A 20,868-nucleotide genomic window follows, 5' to 3' on the forward strand; every position below is an offset into this window, starting at 1 on the left:
GAAGCAGCTCTAACAAACCTTTCAATTTGGAGGTCGAGTAGTCCACTGAGGACAGCTGAGTTTGCTGCTTAGGTTGAGGGTATGTTTGGAAATGAGACTACCTTAACAAATATTTAGCATGACAGACGTTGTGTAGATTTGCATGAAAATGGCGTAACCCAGCTACGTATATGTTGTGGTCTGACTGTGAAAGCCAGTGAAAAGCAATTGGTTTCAGATAATTTCTTGGTAATGCAGATATATAGTAGAGGATAAAACAGGCTGCAGTCCCAAGAAACTATCCGAAACCAGTCCCATTTCAATGATACATTTGATTGCGTGATAGTATGGCTTTTGTTCTACACACTCTTGCAAGTGTATTTCTAAAGTTCTCACTCACAGGTTAGGCAAGTTACTTCGTATGGCACCCTTGCACAACAAGGGGAAGTGCTTTACATAAGATGACGCATAAAATAAACACCGTGAAATACAAAAAGGAAAATATGACTAGATTTTTTAAATCAAATCAAATCAAAATGAGTTAAAATCGAATAAAATATAATAAATTAATAAAAATAGCAGTGCATTTACAGAACAATGAATTTATAGGCCCGAATAAAAGTGGTGACAGGTGTTCTTGAACGCAGCTTCTGATACGTCTGGCAGGGGCTGCTGACTGCAGGCCTCTGATTGGCTTATAGTTTGTGAGTCGCCAACTACAGTGTACTCGATGTATGTACCAGGATATGCCGTAAGGGCGCCGCTCTCGCTTGCTGGCTATGTATTCGACAGCACAGACTCCGCCTGTGAATATACCCTTAACAGCAAATCATGCGCACACAATCTGTGACCCAGAAGTCGCGCGGAGTTTAGAAACTGTATACATAGCGGTGGCGGGAGATGTTGAACAGAGAAATACAGAAGAAACGTCGTGGTTTTGATATTTAAAGAAGTGACAGAATAAAGTAGCATAGCAGAATCAGTTTTGAAAGAAATCGCCTTTGTTGGAGGGAAACGCAAAGATGGACGATTTCGGAGTTTATGCGATTTTCGGAGTGAACGGTCCGCCTCAAAGGCTGCTAAGGTAAGACAACCGTTGAAGGCTTTAACATTAGCTAGTTGCTCACATTGAAATGTAATATCTGCAATCCTTCGTGTATCTGAACCGCAGCTCAAGTTTTGTTAATTAACGTTACGATGTTTATATGCGGTTGCCACGCCACATGCCATAAACTTTATCTGTTGCTCCGACATTGGCGCCTCTTTAAATTAGCCGTGTTTATAGCGGAGGGTTAGTCGGTTAGCTTCTCTGTTATAGTGAAACACATGCCAAGAAGTCGTTTTCCGTATCTAGCCTAGTTATTGTGGATAGTAACAAACCATTATTTCATTATTCCTTTTTCCCGTGTCAGTGCCGACGGGCCGTGCAGGGTGTGTGTTGCAGTTCCCTCGACGGTCCGCCAGGTGGTGCTGTTCAGCAGCGGGCCGTGGGGGGAGAGGATCTGTGTCAACGCGGAGCTCAACGATGCTGACCGGATCCCCATCACTATCGGCAAACTGACTCCTTACAATAGGTAGGTCGAGTCTGTCTCAGAGACAAGAGAGTTGAAAATGCTGTTTATCCCCTGAGTCAGACACTGAGACCGTTTTTGTGTTTTTAAAAAAAAAAAAAAAAAAAAAAAAAGATTAATGTGCCATGGTTTTTCTAGGTGCTGCGCACTGCAACTTTCAGAATAGTTGGTAACCTTTCACTGAATACTGTACCTGCTGTCCTCCAGGTGTCTGTCATGGGAGCAGTGGGAGGAGGAGACTTGGACAGACAACGTAACACTCAACATCACTCTGGAGGGAGGAAGCCTGGTAAATATCAAACAAATCCCACTGCTTCAGGACTAAAGGGGAATGCTGGAAAGAGGCAAACAAACTGTGATTCCAGTTAATAGCCAAGCCTATGACAGTTTATATCGAAGTATTACACCGTGCATCTGTAACTGAATATATCCCTTTTCATCTTCTATGGAAGCAACATTGGGAGGAAATAACAATAGTTAGTTATGTTATGTATATTCGTTGTCTTTGTTATTATATTTAAAAAAGTAAATACTAAAAGTCTGATTCCATTCAAGCCTTTTTTATATTGTACATTTCTTTCTCAGACAAAAGCAGATTGGTCAGAACCAGAACTCATCCTGGCTGTGAAGGAATACACACCAAAGGTAATCTGATACAGATGTACTGTTACTAAATATATCAGAAACTGTTTAGTCACATATCAAGAACTTAATCCAACATTCAGATTCATTAGATGTATTTTATAAATACTTGTCAGTGCAATATAATATATGTTGACCTTTTGAATTGGTGATTTTATGTGTGTTGACTTGTGTGCACTTTCTGTCATATCCAGCCTTGTGTACTTCAGTGTTTTCCTTCATTTCCCACAATACCTCACACAACATCAACATGTTTTCAAGCATTTTGTTAAATGATTACTGCGCTGTCCCAGGACACCACGGCTCCCCTCGCAGCCCGAGAGGTCAACGGCAAGAGGAAAAGAGGACGAGTGGCAGAGGAAGACAGTGACGAGAATAAGGCGACGAAAAGAGAGGAAGAAGAGAACGTGTGTCCCAATGGTACCTTGGAGAAGACCACACCTGTGCGAAAAGCCAGAGGGCAAACCAAAGCGGGGCAGAAGCTGTTCAGTAGTGGAGGAGATGCAACAAAGATGAAGGGAACAGGTTAGAGACACTGTCTGTTGGTGCTGTGTCTTGTAAAACCAAGGTCAAAGTTCAGTTATATGCATGGAATTTGACCCAAAAGACGACTTAATTCCTGTGTGTTTATTTCCTTGTGAACAGTTTTTCTGCCTGTGCGAGTGTAAAAGCCAGAATAGTGTTGCTAGTGATAATTAGTACTGAAGACACTCCTGTGGCTCAGTGTGGAGGAGTAAATAATTTTCTTTGTGCACGGTTTCCTTCTATCAAATCTCTTCTCTACAGCTAATGGAGCGGGAGAGGCGCAGGGGATTGTGGGAAGAACGCCTCCTCAGAGCGCAGCCAGGACGAAGAGTAGGCAGGCCAAGACTCCCACACAGACCGGTGAGTTTGTGAATACACATTACATACCATCTTATCTTTACTTTCTGTCATATTTATTCACTTTCTGGTCCCTCGGCTGCTCCGTTGATGCACATCGCCCACCTGAGGTCACAGAATGATGTTTTCTGCTCGTCTTTTTCTGCTCATGAGAAGCGTTCAGTACAGGATTGTAACATAAATCTGACTCAGACACACTCCATGGCCCATCCAGGTATATGTAGGTTTCAGCTAAATGGGTAGCATTAAAGGGATAGGTTTAATACTTTTTGAAAATATGGTTATTTGCCTTCTTGGTGACAGTTAGACGAGAAGCCTAATAGCTCTCTGGTCAACCATGTCAGTATTACAGTTTGAGGAGGTAAAGTCACATTTAAGTTTAAGTCAGCAGCATTTCCGACATCAGTCACTCGTCTACTTTATGGAACAGATGCATTTCCTTCTTCACTAATGTATTAATCCATGCCAACTCAAAGACACGGGTGCCAGGATGCAACCACCCATGTTTTTTCCTCTCTGAAGGAGAGCAAAAGCAGTTGAGACCACATCCCTGCCTCTATACCCTAATGAAATCTTTTCTGTATGCCACGTCCGGTCTCTGTCGTGGCTGTCGATTGATGATGAGACACTGCTTGATTCGACTGGTGTGTGTTGCACATAAGTGTTTTTTTCCCCTCTTGCACGCTAGGATGTGATCGTCATGTATCTGTGGTGATCGATCGAGCCCCTCGGTTTCACTGTGGGCTTCAGTCAAAAAGCTTCAGTGAGCGGAATCAATGAGTTTTGAAACTTGATTTGATTTTGTTCTGTGTTGACATTCACATAGTTATAGTGAGGGGTGTATGTGAGACGATTAACACATGAAATGTCAAATCTGTGGTTCTCCTGCAGCCCCGCTGATCAGCCCGTCAGGTCGCTGGGGTCAGACTCTGTGTCCCATCGATGCTCAGACAGCAATTCTGATTGGAGGACAGGGAGCCAGGATGCAGTTCTGCAAGGATCCCATGTGGAAGCTGTGCACAGGTCAGTCATACAACACAACCACAAAATCAATTCATTTTTTTCCTGTAGGTCCGTGTCACAGTCGGTGTTCTCTGTCCCACAGAGGACATGTCCTGGGTGGCTGCGGAGACTCTGGCAGAGGGTCCGACCCCTGAGGCCAGGATTGGCCACACAGCCGTCTACGACCCCGACTCAAAGCGGATCTTTGTGTTTGGAGGCTCTAAAAACAAGAAATGGTTCAACGACGTTCACATCCTGGACACACAGAGCTGGAAGTGGACCATGGTGGAGGTGTGTGTGTGTGTGTGTGTGTGTGTGTGTGTGTGTGTGTGTGTGTGTGTGTGTGTGTGTGTGTACCTTGATTTAACTACAAGTCCACAACCTGTGAGGACATTTTTTTTTACTCCTCCTTCTCTCTATCCATGTCCTCGTCCTCTTCTCTCCGTCAGGCTCAAGGTAAGGTTCCTCCTCTGGCCTACCACAGCTGCAGCATGTTTCGAGGTGAGCTCTTCGTACTGGGAGGGGTGTTCCCTCGTCCAAACCCGGAGCCCGACGGCTGCAGCGACTCGCTGTACATCTTCAATCCCCACCTCTCCATCTGGTACGAACCCATTGTGACAGGAGACAAACCCTCCCCCCGCTCAGGGTAAGATGGCTCGATCTGGCCGGCGGTTGTTACGTTTTAAAGACATAATTTGTCCAGCTCTTTGACTCCCTCTTTATTTTTTCTTTCAGTCACTCTGCATGTGTAATGCAGGAGAGGAAGATCTACGTATTTGGTGGATGGGACACTCCAGTCTGCTACAATGACATGTACATGTTGGACCTCGGTAAGACACACACACACACACACACACACACACACACACACACACACACACACACACACACACACACACACAGTTTCATGCACATATACTGTATATCTATCTGCACATAGCCACACACACGGTGCACATGTATCTGGAGACCTATAATTAAAATGTAAATGTTTTTGTGTTTCTTAGGTCTGATGGAGTTTTCTGCTGTGAAAACAACTGGGAAAGCCCCCTCTCCTCGAAGGTACACAACTAGAAACACAAATACTGGACATCTAGTTAGAGCTAGGGCACTGGTATTGAACGTCACTATGTGTTCAATGTCTCCAGTTATCATAAATGATCAATAACCAATCAGATACTTCTCCAATTGCTTCAAAATAAGGTACTGAATATATTTTTCATATTAGTACTAACACTCGGGTATTAAATATTTCAAGAATTTTAAACGGTACTAAGTCCTAGATGCAGCACTTATTTGTATATATAATTAACTTAAGTTTGTGTGTGTTGCAGCTGGCATGGCAGCGCTGTGCTTTCAGACACTAAGTTTCTGATCCACGGAGGTTACAACGGAAACAACGCACTCAGTGACACTTTCATCTTCGATATAGGTGAGAGGCAGCTCACTGTTACACACACACGCACACACACACACGCATCCAAGAAAGATGGCTCGAAGTCCTTCTGTTGCCTGGTTCTCATTACATTACATTTATAGAAAGTAGCTGATTCTCACAATCAGATTATTTGATGTAAACAACGCCCGGGTTAAACGTACAAGCCACAGCAACCAAAGAGCTTTTCAGGGTGAAGAGGGGGAATATCCTTAACTGGTTGAGTTTGTCAGCTGATCTGATGATTTTCACTTCCACTATGTGTTAAAAGGACTATATCTCCCACACAGTTCTTTCTGTATTGATGTAAACCTACTCAAATTAAAGATGAGACTTGGATCTTTAATATAGTTTCCATTTTTTTATTTTAAATTGATATTTCCATGCTAAGCTAAGCTAGCTGACAGCTTCATATTTAAGACAGCTATGAGAGTATAATTGATTGTCTCATCTGACTGTCATAAAAAAAAGTGTACGTCCCAACAAACAAACCAGTTATTGTTCTTGTTACATGATGAATTTTTGTGTTTATTTTTCGTTGCTTCAGACTCAAACAGCTGGACAGAGGTGTCGCTCCCTCAGCTCATTGTCCCCAGGGCAGGGCACTCCCTCATCACCATGGATACAGTCAGTCGCCACCCTTTCTCAGAGGATGATGAAGACGTGGATATGGACGCAGGCAGAACTCTGCTGGTGTTCGGAGGCGGAGACAATGAGGGCAACTTCTACTCTGACCTGACGACTGTCGCCGTGGAGGAACTTCTCAGTGCTATATAAAGAGAGTGAGTCAGAGGTGAATCCTCACTGCCTGACTGCATGTGAAGCTATTTCCACACCCCCACTTTGCCCTTTATTATTTATATTCTCATCGTTTGCCTTTTTTACTTTGGTTGAATGATTCCTGTCTTCTTTCAATTGTTTTTAAAGGGTTTTTACAGTTTCAGTTTTGGAAAATGTGCATGTAAGTACCAGTGTACTGTATGTACATTATGGGCATTTTGTTGAATACAGATATTTAAAAATAAATATTGACAAATATTTCCAATCAAGTGCAAAACAGGATTAAGATACTTTTCTACTTTTTAACAAATGTTTTTTTTTTTTTCATAATAAGAATAATTGTTGTTTTAAACATAAAACATTGCAGATTAAATCATCAAGGATGTTATATCAATTTTTATGTACATAGTTTAAAGTCTCAAGATCTTCCTCAGGTAAAATGTATAGTTTTAATTTGATAGGTTAAATATCTTTTTCTGTTTCTTATGTGTAATGGAGTTTTTCACCAGCCCTGATCATTTGGAATATTTTGCCTCTGAATAACTGCAAATGCATAAACTGTTTTTTTTGTTGTGATGAAAGTTATCATCTTCAAACTGATCTAAAAATCTATTCATGCTACTGTGCTGTTCCATTTTGGCTCTTGTCTTTACTTAATAAACATTTTAATTTTTAAACTGTCTCCTATGCATAATGTTATTCTGGACATTAATATTCCTACGAAGATGCAGAGAAGGTTAAAGCTCCTTAGACTCAGTCTACCGCCTTTTCCATTCGCAGAATAATTGACCCATTTAAGATGTGTCAGTGGTTTCAAACTGATGTAAATTAGATGAGGTTTGACACTTAAAACAGACAGACCTGTTAATAACACCCCTGTTGGCCCAGTAACTCAACACTAACATTAGCTAATGTCAGACTAGCAGAGTAACTGATGCTGTCTTCAAAAGAGCCAGAGCTAAATGGAGACGTTTTAATAAAAGATTAGTGGAGTCGAGAGGGATTATCTTTGTTTCCGCCGAATGGCTGTTAATGGTGTCATGAATGTGGCCGTTTTTTAACTTTAATATTTTTCATTGGATTATGTCATGCAGAGAGCTCCGAGAGGTTCACACAAGTCAGTAAATTCCCACTTATATAACGTGAGGACACTTTGGAGGTTCTGTGCATCTGTGACACATATAATGTTTCTGTGTTTATATATTGTTCATCCCCAGAACAGAAATCATTCAATAAAAAACACCAATATGGGGAGGTTATATTTAGTTACAAATTTACATATGATGTGTTTTTTAGGCTGATTCCAGTATGTTTACCTACAATAATATTATTAAATTATTTATTTAAATTATTAAACTTATATTTGGTACGATTAAAGCAATAAAATAAATAAAAGATTCAGGTTCAGTGAAATCCGTCATATAAGGATGACAGTGCTCATGATCTTGAATGGACAAAACTGTGGCCAGTCAGAAACTGTGACCTCCAGACCTTCACCTCAGCAGAAGCAAGGACGTCCAAATCCAGGAAGAGACTTAAAAAATGTGAGTCAAAGAACAACACATTTATTTTCTGCCATTTTTGTATTTTTCTAGAAAGCAGACCGACAAGATCAGTTGATACTGTTTTCACCTACTGCGTGGTATTTCCTCTGGTGATGCAAAGGAAGCCTGGTTTCCTCAAAATATTCAGTCAAAAACAAAATCAGTTTCCCTGTTTCCCTTTAAGACTTGAGGATATGTGCAAGTTCTCACTTGATTCTTTCACTGCAAATCATAAAATATGCAATGTTCTTAATGGGCTATAAAGTAAGTCTTTATTACTTTTGTCATAATTAAAGGTAATGTGGTTGAATCCATTTATTTTTAATATTAGAGTCTTCAGCCCTTTAATTACTAACGTACATCATGTTGCACTTACTCTGATTGTAGCACAGTTAGTACAAGAGCCTATTTTTGGCCTTGCCTCTAATTTCTTCACCAATTTTGCCCACGCTGTGTGTCAGCACCTGCTAAACTGCAGGTAAAGGAAAGATTCTCAGGCCATTAAAAAGGCTCAGCCTTTTTGCCAATTTCTATTACTATTTCTTTTATTTATTTTCCACTTTAACACAAATATGTGGGTTCATTTGTTTTTATCAAATCATCATTTCTGTTTTCAAATCAGCTGAGCTGCTTTGCAGTCGACCTGCACATTCTGGATGGAGGAAGTGAAAGGGCACTTCCATTACCCCCCAGTTAATGCAGCAAAGCTGCTTAGTTGCCAGTAGATCAGACTGTAAAAACACATCTTCCTAATGTTTTTTATCCATTAACAATTTCTCAATTCATTTTGCAGAAAATGATATAAATCATTATTGGGATATTAAGTTACATTTTGTTAATTTCCCCTTCCCGAGTATATCTACAAATACTTACAATTCCAGTAGGTTAATCTCCAAAGATGAATTCAACTTTAGTTACTTTTATTGATGAATAAATAAAGTAAGAAAACTGACAATGTAGAAAGTAAGATGAAGGCAATAAAGTCAAAACTCTTTGTGGATTGCCCAGAAAGTCCCTATCTTTATACACAAAATAACATTTGTGAATTCATGAACAAGATGCCTTTATTATCAGATTCTTAAGCTATGTCACCAAATCACATTTTTTGTGGGAAAATCTGGATAAAAAGTATTTTGGGCTCATTTCTGCTTCACAGAATGTGAATAATTACTTAGACTTGTTTTGATTACTTTCAGACTTTGTTCAATACCTGGCTCACTGAACGTGAAGTCAGTGGCAACAGCTGGGTGGTTCATGTTCCAGTGCACTTAAATCATATGTGTGACAATATCACAGAAGATTAGGATGCTGTCTTAATTCATTAATTCATTGGATGTCACAGTAATCAAGCTCTGCACACGGCCACAGAGTTAGACGTGGAGTCATGTGGAGATGAACTGAAATGCAAAAACCAGGACATAAGGTGTGGTGATGTGTGCAGGATGCCAGACTCTACAGAGGAAATCATTGGCTACATATTAAAAACAACAGTTATTGCAGTCTCAATCTGGCCAGATACATTTGGCAGCCTTAAATAGGAGAGTGGAGATAAAAAGGCTGGTATGTTTTTTTAATGTTCATCCAGTGAAACTGAAAATACCCTCAAATCAGCTGCAATTAACAGTTTGCAGTTCAACCTCCTACTCAGTGTGTCATTTCTTCACCAAAGCAAAATAGGAGTATGGCAGCCAAAAAAAAATCCATCCAAATATTTATGGAACTCACAGGAGGAACTAGTCTGTTACACATGATAGATACTGTAATATATTCTGCATGCTGCAGATGGCGACACTTCAGCACGTTTTGCCCCAGCAACAAACCACACTCACTCAAACAGCTCATAGCAAATCTTGAAAAATGTAGTCAGTGAGTTCACATAATCACGATTTTGTGATCATGATTGTATCAATCATGACTTATCAATCATGACACAACATGACTTCTTGTGGTATTTCATTCGTTTTTTCCTTCACAGTGTGGGTGACATCCACTCTCCTGTTATCCCCCCATCAAACTGGATGTGTTCCAACACACTGAAAAAGTGCATTTGGATTGGTTTAGGTATATAGTGATAGGTAAGGCACAAGAAAGGCCTGGTGCTTCTCTCTGGTACAGTAACTAGATTAGTAATGATGGTGAACACACTGTTATGCACTGAAAACAGAGGTGTTTGTCTCCTGTAACCGTGTGTGGACCCTTGAGTGCACTCCTTCCATCATCAGGGTGTGATTTTCCCCTTGATTCATCGGGAAATCCTGCCAGTTGGATTCTCTCCCAGTCCTTGCTAACGAGCCTCTCATACCCCTTCATTTCCTGATTTCTTTTTTATTTTCTCCATAACATCCTCGCATTGTGTAAATGGTGAATATTTGGTATTGTGACTAGTCTCTGCAGGCCTCCTGACTGACAGAGTTCAGACACCACCACTTCCAACAGCAGCCATATTATCTTTGTCAGTCCATAGCTGTTGCTAAGTAACTTCAAAATTTCTATGCAAGCTGTCAGCACCTTACAGTCACACTTATGGATAGCATGGGTACATATTTACAAAGGACACTTTATTTTTATTATATTTATTTATAATTGACTATAGCCTCAGTTAAAGTATATAAAACATGTTGTTGAGATAAAAATTATATTATTTCCTCCGAAATTCTCTGTAGTTAACAAAAGAAGGAGAAAATGATGATGTAATGATTAAACTACCCTATGAACTGGAATGACCCCTCAGTTATGTGTACAAAAATATGTATATGTTGAGTTGTATTATGGGTGTTACATGTGTTTCTGGAGTGAAAATGTCAATTTTTGTGTTTTATTTCATGTTTAAATAAAGTTTCATCAAATACACTGTAAAGTTAAGTAATTCATATAAATTGAAAACTGAATTTGTGTAACACTTGATAACATAATCACTATTTTACAGTCAAAAATAGTGAGCCAATGCTCTGTTGGCCAACAGTGTATTCTCCATACATTTTGTACTGTGGTGTAACACCGTGGCTTAATGAATGGATCTAAAGAACAATGCAGTTGGTTGTTTCTCTTTTTTTCCTGTGTCATGATTTAGGTTGCTACAAACATGGTGTGAAAAGGACTTGATTCTCTGGGCTTTGAAGGAAAAACTCAGTATGTGACAGATGAAAGGAAACAGGGATGTGACTCCATTGTAAAAATATCTGGCAACTCCTGTAGACAGGCTGTCACGTGAACATCACCTGCAGAACAGGAGTTTCCAGAGAGATACAGAGAGAGGAAAAAGAAGACGTGTGTTTGTGCATGTTTGTAAATGAAACAGTTCTCAACAGAGATACACTGTTTTGCAGGGGTGTTGTTCGAGATCCTAGCATAACCTTAAGAATATAGTTCTTGTGTCCCCTGAGATGTGGGCACTCTCCAGCTGCTGGCGCCTTGAATCATCACCATTTCTCACCCCACCAGCAACAGCAATGCTACACAAGTATTGTTGCTTTTTGGTTATTTACATGTGACATCAGTATGTCAAATTTACTACAGGTTTTTCATTGTTGTCAAACAAGTGAATTTAGAGGTTTTGAGTTCCTGGGGGCTTATCTTTAGTAAGCTAGTGTATACTTTACAAAAAAGTCCCTCAGGAGTGTCTCTTAGTTGTGAATGAATTCTGTAGAAATTATGCAGATACTGTGCAGGACTATGAAATGCAGGAGTTTTCCCTGGCGACACTGCACCTGCCATTTACCAACCTGGAAGAATCGCGGTCAACAGTAAAGGCTCGGGAAAAAACTCGAGTAGAGCCGAACACTGAACGAACCCCCTCCCTCTCCAATCCTCCTCCTTCAGTCGTGGTGCAAGCAGCCATGTTGCCGCGAGCTTGTTCCGGTATCAGGGCAGGATCGTGCGCATAGACTGCATTCGGGCGCAGCTCCTCTCCTCGCCTCTCCCCCTGTCGCCCGTGGCACGCACCTCCGAACAAGAAAACCCCAGTATACCGATAATGGATTTTACAACTTGATGATTCTTCCTTCAGTCGGCTGGTCACAGGAATAATAGCAGTCGGTGTACCGACAGGACGAACTGGTATATCGCCTCACTGCAGTGCAGCAGTGGTGAACGACCTTATTCCAATCACGCAACAGAAGGAAGAGCGCCGGTGATTTCCGTGGATTTTGAGTTTTGTGGGTTGCTCTGTGGCAGTCACCGCCGCTGCGGCCGCTGGAAGATAAGCTAACTAGCTAGCTCTGCTTCCGAAGAAACCCTGAATTAGCTAGCTACATGGGCTAATATCGGCCAGCCAGTGAGCCAGCGCAACAAATTAATTCGTGTTTCTCACCTGCCATGTGACCATTTTACATGGTTGCTTTTATTCTTTCGGATACTCTGCCGTGGATGTCTCGCTGGGAACATTTTGAATTGTTTTGCGTGAGTTGGGAAGGTCGAGACCTCGCCGGGAATAACTTTGGCCTGAAAGTTTGTAGACCCCGGACCTGGTTTCAAAGCTGAAAGGAAACGTCTCAGACACAAAAAGAGAAAGACAGACGACGCAACTGCGTTATGAAAACGACGCTGGATGTACATTTGTTGTAGATTTCGGCGACAGTCGGGGCTTCCTCAGACGTTAGTTAGCAACCTTACAGGTTAGCATGTTAGCCACTTAATTGAACCTTGTCTCGTTCAGTACAACCATTGCCCAACTTTTCTTCTAGCTAGCCCAAGTAGCTAGCTGGCCAAAACGTCACAGCATCAGGTTGTTGCTCGCTGGCCACCATCGACGCTGATAAATGCTAATTGGGAACTGGATGTTTTCACACCGCGACCGAAGCTGAAGAAGACATTTGCTTTTTCCTGTTTTGCTGCTTGTTGACAAACATGGGACGTGCGGTTGGTGCTAGCTAGTTTCTAGCTAGCTGGCTAACTCGGCTAGCCGCTGATGTGGGATTCAACTTGTTGATTCACGGGCTATTTGTCGTACTGCTAGCTGGCTAGCACTGGATGTCTGTTGGAAATTTCCCTCTGCCACCAACTGCCCATGTTTTAAATGCACAATAGACACTGAAGAATCGTTCTTGTTTCACTGCTCCGTTCCCCTTTTTGGCAACCCCAAGTCTTTCAAAAATGTCAACAAGGACCCCATTGGTGCAAGTCATTGAGAATTCGACTGGACAGGTAAGATGTACTTCTAAGATACCTCTCTCAAATAATGTTATTGTTGATATTTGCCTATAAATGTACTTTGGTATTACATTCTCATCTGCCTTAGATAGAGGCCTTGTTTGGCCTTCCACAGTCTCTGGATGTCTCTTTGCTTTTTCTCTGTCTCTGTTGTCTTTGCCACACAGCAGTGATTCACCAGCTTGCCTACGCACTCACACTGGATTTCCCACTCCTTACAGACAAGGAGAACACATTTAGGTTTCTGTTTAGTCTGTGTGTTGGGGCATGTCCTCCTGCTTGACTTTTCTTCATTGTGACCTGATGCAATAGAGACAACCCTGTCAGCCAGTTCCACATTGATTATATATAGATGACAATACAGAAGCCCAGCAGACACATATTAGTCTGATGCATCATTATCTCACTACAGTACAAAAGTGTGATGTGTTCTTTAAGTACCTTTGGGCATAGGTAATATGGATAATCCTTTGTAAAAAATACAATGTAGTGGTGTTTGAGAATTTTTCTTTTTCTAAGAGAAAACACGGTTGACTTTTGTTGGCAACTCGATACTTTGTGTGAATTGGTTTTTAAATTATCATATTGATTTGCAACTTCTATAGTAGAAGTGTGGTCTTAAAATCTGCAGTGATGGTCTCTTGTAAGAGAAAGCGTTGTTTTTGTGCTGAACAGTCTTAACATGGGAACCATCACAATACCACAAAGCAACTTATTGCTTCGTGTTTGTTATGAAGAAGCTCTGGTGGCTGTGTGATCATAGAAAATGGACTTTCTCAGTTTTTGGTTTAAGCAACACAACTTATTGTTCAGTGAGTAATAAATAAATTGTGCACAAAGAGGTTTAGAGCACTCCTAGAACTGATGTAGACTTAAATTCAGATGTGTTGTTAAAATGTTCTCACAGATGTTCACTTGGAGCTGTCATTTCTGGGTTCAGCGGGCATTGAAGGCACATATAAACACACATCTTTATTAGCCCTAAAACTAATGATATCCAGAGACCAGAGGCCTCCTAATCAAACTATAAATACTGATTCATCAATACATGTGTCAAAATTGCAAAGAATGTTTAGAAACAAGCAGATTCAGAGTTTCATGTTTCCATTCAGTTGAATACAGAAATGCTTTTGCAGCATGCTTAAAAGTTTGAAAGCCAAAGAAACCCCTTGGCTGTGCATTGTAAATCATTATCAGAAAGCTGGGACAAAGCCCCTGCTTCCAAGACTACAGTATCTGTCTTAATTCTGTAGACAGTTTTATTTGTAGTATATAGTGTATAGTTTCCTATACAGACCATGACTTGCATTACTTGGGCAGCTGTTGACAAGCATCATGTGGTATGTCTCCTTAATGAAAAATCTCCTATACCATTGAATGGAAAAAGTTATACGGCTACATCTTGACAGTGCAACCAGTACATGCTCTCAGTGCGTGTGTGGAGCTTAACCCATTGCTATATTTGTGTTGCTTGAGTGTTTATAGGTATATTAATGTAGCTGTGGTGATACATTGTTTTAGCAGTTGGTCAGTAGCTTTGATGACTGTAGCATCATAAATAGAGCAATTTTAAACACATGAAAAGCATTTGGCTAAAACCTTTATGAAAAATTAGTTAACATTAGTTTTAAAGAGGCTATTAAAGAAATATAAAATAATAAAAGTTAAGTGGGGAGTCTTTTTTTTGTTTGTTTTTTTTTCAACCTGTCACAAGAGCTGCACCACTTTGTCAAAACCAAAACTGTTTTGTACCTGAAACACTGAAATCCTAACCCAGGTGTGTAAACAGCAGCTGGAAAGCCAAGCCGACTGCAGATCTGCTCTCACCAGCCAATAGGAAAACCTCTTGGTGTTGGAGACTCAAAGGTTAAAAGATTTAGTCTGCTATTGCTCCTTGTACAAAATAAAATGCTGACGGAAGTTGTCTGTTTATACCATGATCTCATTGCACGTGTCAGTGCGTGTGTGTGTGATGGTTAGTCTCACACCGTGGATCAATGCTTCCATTAGAGTGTACAGGAAAGCAAATTATCAGGTAGACTGGTACGTAGGTAGGTGGGTGTGGGCAAATAAATCCACACAAACAAAGTGACACATGTATATTCTTAAGGCTACACCTTTACCTGGAACAGAGGTCAGAAACAATACTGTTGATTATGTAAGTCTGACTATCTTCCCCACATGTGCGCACACACAGGACATATTGGTATAACACAAGCTTATACAAACATACAGTACTAACCTTCGATATAAGCAGACTTCAATTCAATGAAACCACTGTGTTGGCCTCTGCAGAGTGCCTTGGCAAGTAAAAACAGTAGTTTATCAAAAAAAAGTTAGACCTACCTGTAATTTTGCCACAGCACAGTGCAACATAATTCAACAACACATTGTGTTGGCCAATCATATACTTGCATTTGTACACATCTGGTAGAATACCTTGAAGTGTGTAGTGTGCAGCATTGTGCCACAAGCCACATGAAGATGGAAGAGAGATAAACTCCTGCAGTGGTAACCTGTCACAGTTGTACACTCATAAGAGTATAAACCAAAATGCAGTATCTTGGTGATTAATAACCCTCAAACTGAACTTCATAGTATGCCTTGTTTGTGTACCCTTTAGCAATGTGCCTGTACCAACACAGCCCTATGTGATGTTAGACTGTAGTACTGTTGTTGGTCATGAATGGGCCTTTACTCATCCCACAGCATCTAGGAAGGATTTAGGGGTAGAAGAAAAAAAAGTTTGGGGTCATGACAAGTGCTTAACTCGGTTTGTAGGCCAAGGGTCGTGAATGGATATGTCCACACAAACGGGGTCTGTTTTAAAGGCCATGTATAGAAAGCCTTTGGTGTCGGGTCTCAAGATACAGGACAAAATGGCACCGGACATGAGGACAGACTGAGTGTTGACATGACTGCCTCTGTTCCTGTCAGAGAAAGTGTATATTTTGATCTGATTAGTGAATGTGCTGTTTGCCAAAAGCAGATATTCTCTCATTCTCAGCTTGTTACTACAAAAAGACTGCTTGACTGGAATGGAGCTGTTTATTTTATTATTTTATATCAAGTTAGTTTTATGATGATTTACTTGACTTGGAAAGTTGGAAAGCAAGGCCTTTTTACACTAGTTGCAAACTAAGCTGTAAATGGCTGTAAAAGTCTGGGAGGTTTGGGAGTGAGTTACTGACCAAGGCAGATCACCATCCTGTCATCATCAACAGTTGCTGGGCACATATCATAAGAGAGCTGTCAAATGTAGAGAAGTGACTTGTGACATCTTTCTGACGGTGTGAAATGGCAGATGCGTTGAGTGGCTTTGAGCTGACATGTTGCCATGTTCCACAAGGTTTGGTAATGGCTGTTAGTTTGAGGAACTTATTTGAATATGACACTCTTTATCAGTGTTACAGCAACCTGAAAACCTAGTACTTGTACATTATCAGGTGAAAGAGAGGGTTAATTAAAAATACAAAGCCGAATATATTTAATGTCTGAAATTCTTTTATATTTGATTATTGCATCAGGTTAGTTCAAAATGGGGCTACTCATTTTGTTAAAATGTTTGCTGCAGTTTGTACTCTTTGTTCACTTCCCCAGACATGATCACTTGATTGTCTGATTTCCTGTTTTACAATGTCTATTTATTTAGCCACGTCTTCTGAAAAGACAGACTAATGCAGCTAGAAATACTGGTCTGCCTCTTCAATTGTTACTTCATCCTCCATTTCATTGTTTGAGTAGTTGCTCACTAACTGAACAAGCTGGATCCTCCCCACATTGAGGTGTGATGGATTTAAACCATGAATTTGTCCAAGTGAAACATTTACTCACTGTAGAAGTAATTTAGGGAAAACCAGAATCTAAAGTACATTTAGGACTTGACTTAAATGTTTACATTGAGTTTATCAAAGGTTTATTTATGCAGGACGCTGCAACCCAAAAGGAAACAAAACAAGGATCAAGGAAATTAAGCACAAGTCACAAGATGGCCCATATGAAGGCATAAAAGATCTCCTTTATTCACATGGTGTATTTTAAATGGCACCTTCAACCTTAGTCCTTCAGTAAAGGCAAGGAACCCCCCCCCCCCAATAAATAATAAACAGAAGGGATGCCAAATTGTTCCCTTTCTTATTGAAGTTTTCAAACTGAATTAATGATTGCTGTCATTTAATTCAGCCTATGAGTATAAACTTACTTCCACCTACAGAGCACTTTCCTGCTTGAACATTACTTTATCAAGCAGGGATGATGGGGATGAGTTCTGGGGGATTCCTGTGGGATTGGAGGACCATTACATTTTATTCTGCTGCTCCCAATAGCAATTAATCAATACATCAAAATCGAAGCATGAGAAATCAACAGTATGCCTGTAATTTGTGTAATTGTAAATTCAAGTAATCCCCAGACTTTGCTGGGCTGTTATCAGGTGGCCTTGATTTTTGATTAGCAAAAATTAACTCTAAATTTACAGATTTTAGTCAAAAATGTCCCCATTTTTCTCATTTTCTAGAATGTTTAATTTGATTGTAGGCCTGGGGAGATGCAAGGTGTGATATCCATGTATTTATTCATTAAGTCAAAATCATAAAAAAAAAAAAAAAAAAATCGTCATTGTCTGACCATGTTTTTGGTCTGTTTTAGTTTGACCTTTATAACCTGCACCAGGATGGAGGTGGTGATGGTTGCAGATTCAAAATACCATCAAGCAACACAGCAATATAAGATTAAGCAAACACAGTTTTTGAAAGTGTGAGTGTAGCTGAGCACAGTTTGATGTATTTCACCTGACACCTTCGGAGTGTGAAAGCTTCGCAGAGAATCTTCCAGCAAGCTGTTGAGCTGGAAATTCAATACAGACAAGAGAATAGACACTGAATGTGTGAGTGCATTGACACAGGTATGTTGGTCAAGATGTGTTTTTATTATTCTGGTGTTCACCTTTTTGCCTGTCCTTCATTCATGCTCCCCATGAGTGTGTCATCTTGTAAGCAATCTATAGCGCAAACACGCATGCAAACGTAAACGTTGCTGTTATGCCCAGGAAACCATAAATTATGCTTCTCTCCTTACTAGACCAGTCACTAGGCAGATGAACAGAAAGACAAAGCTAGCCAGGGCCCTAGCAACAGAGAACCTGACTCAAACACACACACACACACACACACACACACACACACACACACACACACACATTACGATGATCATTTACTCCATCATATTTCATATTCACATTTTTTCTTGCACACACAAGCAGTCCCTCATTTTTCCATCACACCGAAACTTACAGTTAGCTGTTAATTGGATTGGAATTACATTTTGATTTAATGAGTTCTGTTAGTCATTTATACCTGGAGTTCCAGTGGACACATAAATACAGGACAAGCAGGTGCTACCTAGGTGTTGAACCAACAATGTAGTGAAGTTCAGTGCTTTGTGTGTGTGTGTGTTGGATTGTCTGAGGGAGCAGGGTAGAACAGGCCTTTCCAGTTGAGCTGAGTGGTAGGTGTGGCAGCTAACTGTAGACCTGCATTTTGAGGGGCTTGACGTCATTCAGGTGTGTGGATTTCTCTCACTGCTTCGATGTAATGTGGCCTTTCTGTTAAGTCATCTGATGTCAGTCCCCTATCAATATTTGGATTTCTTTCCATGAATCTAATGTGTTTTGATACCTAGGAAAATGAAAATAAGTACATTTAAAAACTGATAAAAATATTATCAGATCTGGTATTAACACCAGTGTCAGGTGAGCCGATCACAATTGGACAGCTGTAAGTACAGGCGTGAAAACACACAGACGCATTGAGGACACATTTGAGATATGATTGCTCAGACCACATTCTGTATTGGTCTTGGACATGTGGCCACACTTTTTTAGCAGTGTAAATGCAAATCCTGTGTCTCTTTGAGGGACCACCTACTTCTCTGACACAGTCCAATTAGTCTTGCTACAGTTTCATAATGAACAGAAAATATTTTTACTATTTCAAATGGCTAAAATCTTATTTTATTGTTAAGATGTGCTCAACACTTTCATTTGCTCGGGCTCCTCTGGGACTGATTAACCAATTAGTGTTTCTGGTGTCAACTAGCGAAGTTAGCAATGTGTAATTGTTGACTAGTAGCGCATATCTCTGTTTTAAGCAAAGGATTTGTTGTTCCCCCTTCATCATGAGTACCCTCCGGAAGTTGTTTCATTTACTTTGGAACATTTAAGCCAGTCTGCCATGTTCGTTTACCAAAGTGCTGAGTTATGACACAGTTGTATACACCAAAATTTTTGTAGTGTCAGAAAGAGGCAAGAGACTAACTAAACCAAAATTGCGAATGAAAGATTTGATAGGGAATTCATTGGCTGCGGAGATTAATGAATCCCGGTATTTTACCAGTCTGGAACCGGATCCAAAATGGACCCCATCCTTATGTGGTTCATATGCACTGCTCACACGCACACACAGAGTTGCATAGCAGCAGAACAACGGCATGCAAGAAAGCGCTGTGCAGTGTGTCCCAACTGTGACAGTAACAGAGCAAACAGGAGCTTGAATTGATTTGACACACACACACACACACACACACACACACACACACACACACACATACCTAGGGAGTTAGGGTAATCCAGTTCGAGAGAACACACACACAACACTACATTCACAGCAAACTGAGACCCAGCGTGACACCACCTTGCTAAAGTAAGGGGCCTCTCACAAATTTACTTGTGTGTGTGGTGGATAGCTATTATGCATATGCTAGCTGTGCCGTATATTAGATATCGCCTTACAGAGTTGAAGAGACGAAGAAGGAGCATGCAAGCAAAAAATTTACTAAGTTAATTTAAAAGTTAAAAGTCAAATTACCTTTTGTCTTGCATTGCAGTGACGCTGGAGCCAGTACGCATGGAAGCACACAACAACACTAATGTTGTATGTTATAATCTTATAGTTACTGGTGGCAGATAAGCTGTAATGGTTGGTGTTAGACAGGATTGTGATTCATTTTAGCCCATTTTGGGTACATGAAATATTAAAAAATGCATCTATAGTAGGTTACATCTTTTTCATTGATTATGGAAACACAGGTATGATGGAAAAAATGTTGTGCATTGTCACCAAAAGACTTTGACAAACTGTGAGTTACAGATGTCTATTTTTGCTGTTCCTCAAAGCTTTAAACTAACCTAATGAGAGCCTCTGCGTAATCATCAGATGTGACACTTAAGTGCATATATAATAATAGAAAATTACAAACTCGATCTGTCTGTTTTTAGGAAGTTTAGCTTATATAAACAGAGGTGGTTAAAGAAATAAACAAGATCTGCAAATTTAACTTTTTGGATATGGTGGAAAAAGGCAAAATAAGACTACATGCCTTTTAAGATTTTTACTTTCATTACATAAAGAACTGGATCACTACTAAACTGAGACAGATTCAGAATTTCTTTCTGTACGTTGTACGTGTTTGTGACTGTAATGTAAAAACTGCTGTATCCGCCATCCTGTGCCAAACATATATTATGCAAAACTGTACACCCTTATGTGTTGAATAGGAAGAACTGTCAAACAGGTGCAGTAGCATATCTACCAGTCATTTGCCAGCTTTTAAACTTGTCTCATTTTAATTTCCCTCTCATTAGAGTGGTTGTTTTACATGAGCCCTCCCAAAGTTATTCCCTTTGGGGGTTTTGCTTGTAATTGGCAAGTAGATCCAGTCAGCAGCTGTTGTTGCAGCCTTACTTGGACTTTTATGTAGGGGTTACTATATGGCAATCAAAATATGGCAATTTAAAACATAACTTAAAAGCTACAACTGTGTTAATTTGGACCATCTTCAGATTTGCCATGGTATGGTAATAATAGGATGCTGCATGCTCCTGTTTAAA

The 20,868-nt window shown here is 40.2% G+C and overlaps 2 protein-coding genes across 12 annotated transcripts in view; both read left to right on the forward strand.

Annotated features, from left to right (window-relative positions):
- Positions 1-826: 826 nt before the first annotated feature.
- On the forward strand, positions 827-6,968 carry krcp (kelch repeat-containing protein). Its single transcript, XM_023421742.2, has 13 exons — positions 827-1,063; positions 1,392-1,553; positions 1,758-1,839; positions 2,136-2,195; positions 2,486-2,717; positions 2,979-3,077; positions 3,966-4,097; positions 4,180-4,367; positions 4,526-4,722; positions 4,812-4,906; positions 5,084-5,138; positions 5,411-5,508; positions 6,059-6,968. Exons 1-13 carry the CDS (start codon positions 1,002-1,004, stop codon positions 6,286-6,288), a joined length of 1,692 nt encoding a protein of 563 aa, XP_023277510.1. The 5' UTR covers positions 827-1,001; the 3' UTR covers positions 6,289-6,968.
- Positions 6,969-11,665: 4,697 nt separating this feature from the next.
- mark2b (MAP/microtubule affinity-regulating kinase 2b) overlaps positions 11,666-20,868 on the forward strand; it is a 53,251-nt gene continuing 44,048 nt past the window's right edge. For 6 of the 11 annotated variants that reach the window (XM_087178082.1, XM_087178084.1, XM_087178088.1 and 3 more), the window contains exon 1: positions 11,666-12,977. In XM_087178082.1, the coding sequence (XP_087034208.1) occupies positions 12,927-12,977 (51 nt within the window). In that variant the 5' untranslated portion in view covers positions 11,666-12,926. The remainder of the gene's footprint in view (positions 12,978-20,868) is intronic. The other 5 variants (XM_087178086.1, XM_087178089.1, XM_023421776.2 and 2 more) reach the window with 2 other exon arrangements.

This window comes from Seriola lalandi, unplaced genomic scaffold, assembly GCF_002814215.2.
Source record: "Seriola lalandi dorsalis isolate HSWRI2012SDOR001 ecotype SW California unplaced genomic scaffold, Sedor1 jcf7180002054676, whole genome shotgun sequence".
In the NCBI taxonomy this organism is placed as follows: domain Eukaryota; kingdom Metazoa; phylum Chordata; class Actinopteri; order Carangiformes; family Carangidae; genus Seriola; species Seriola lalandi.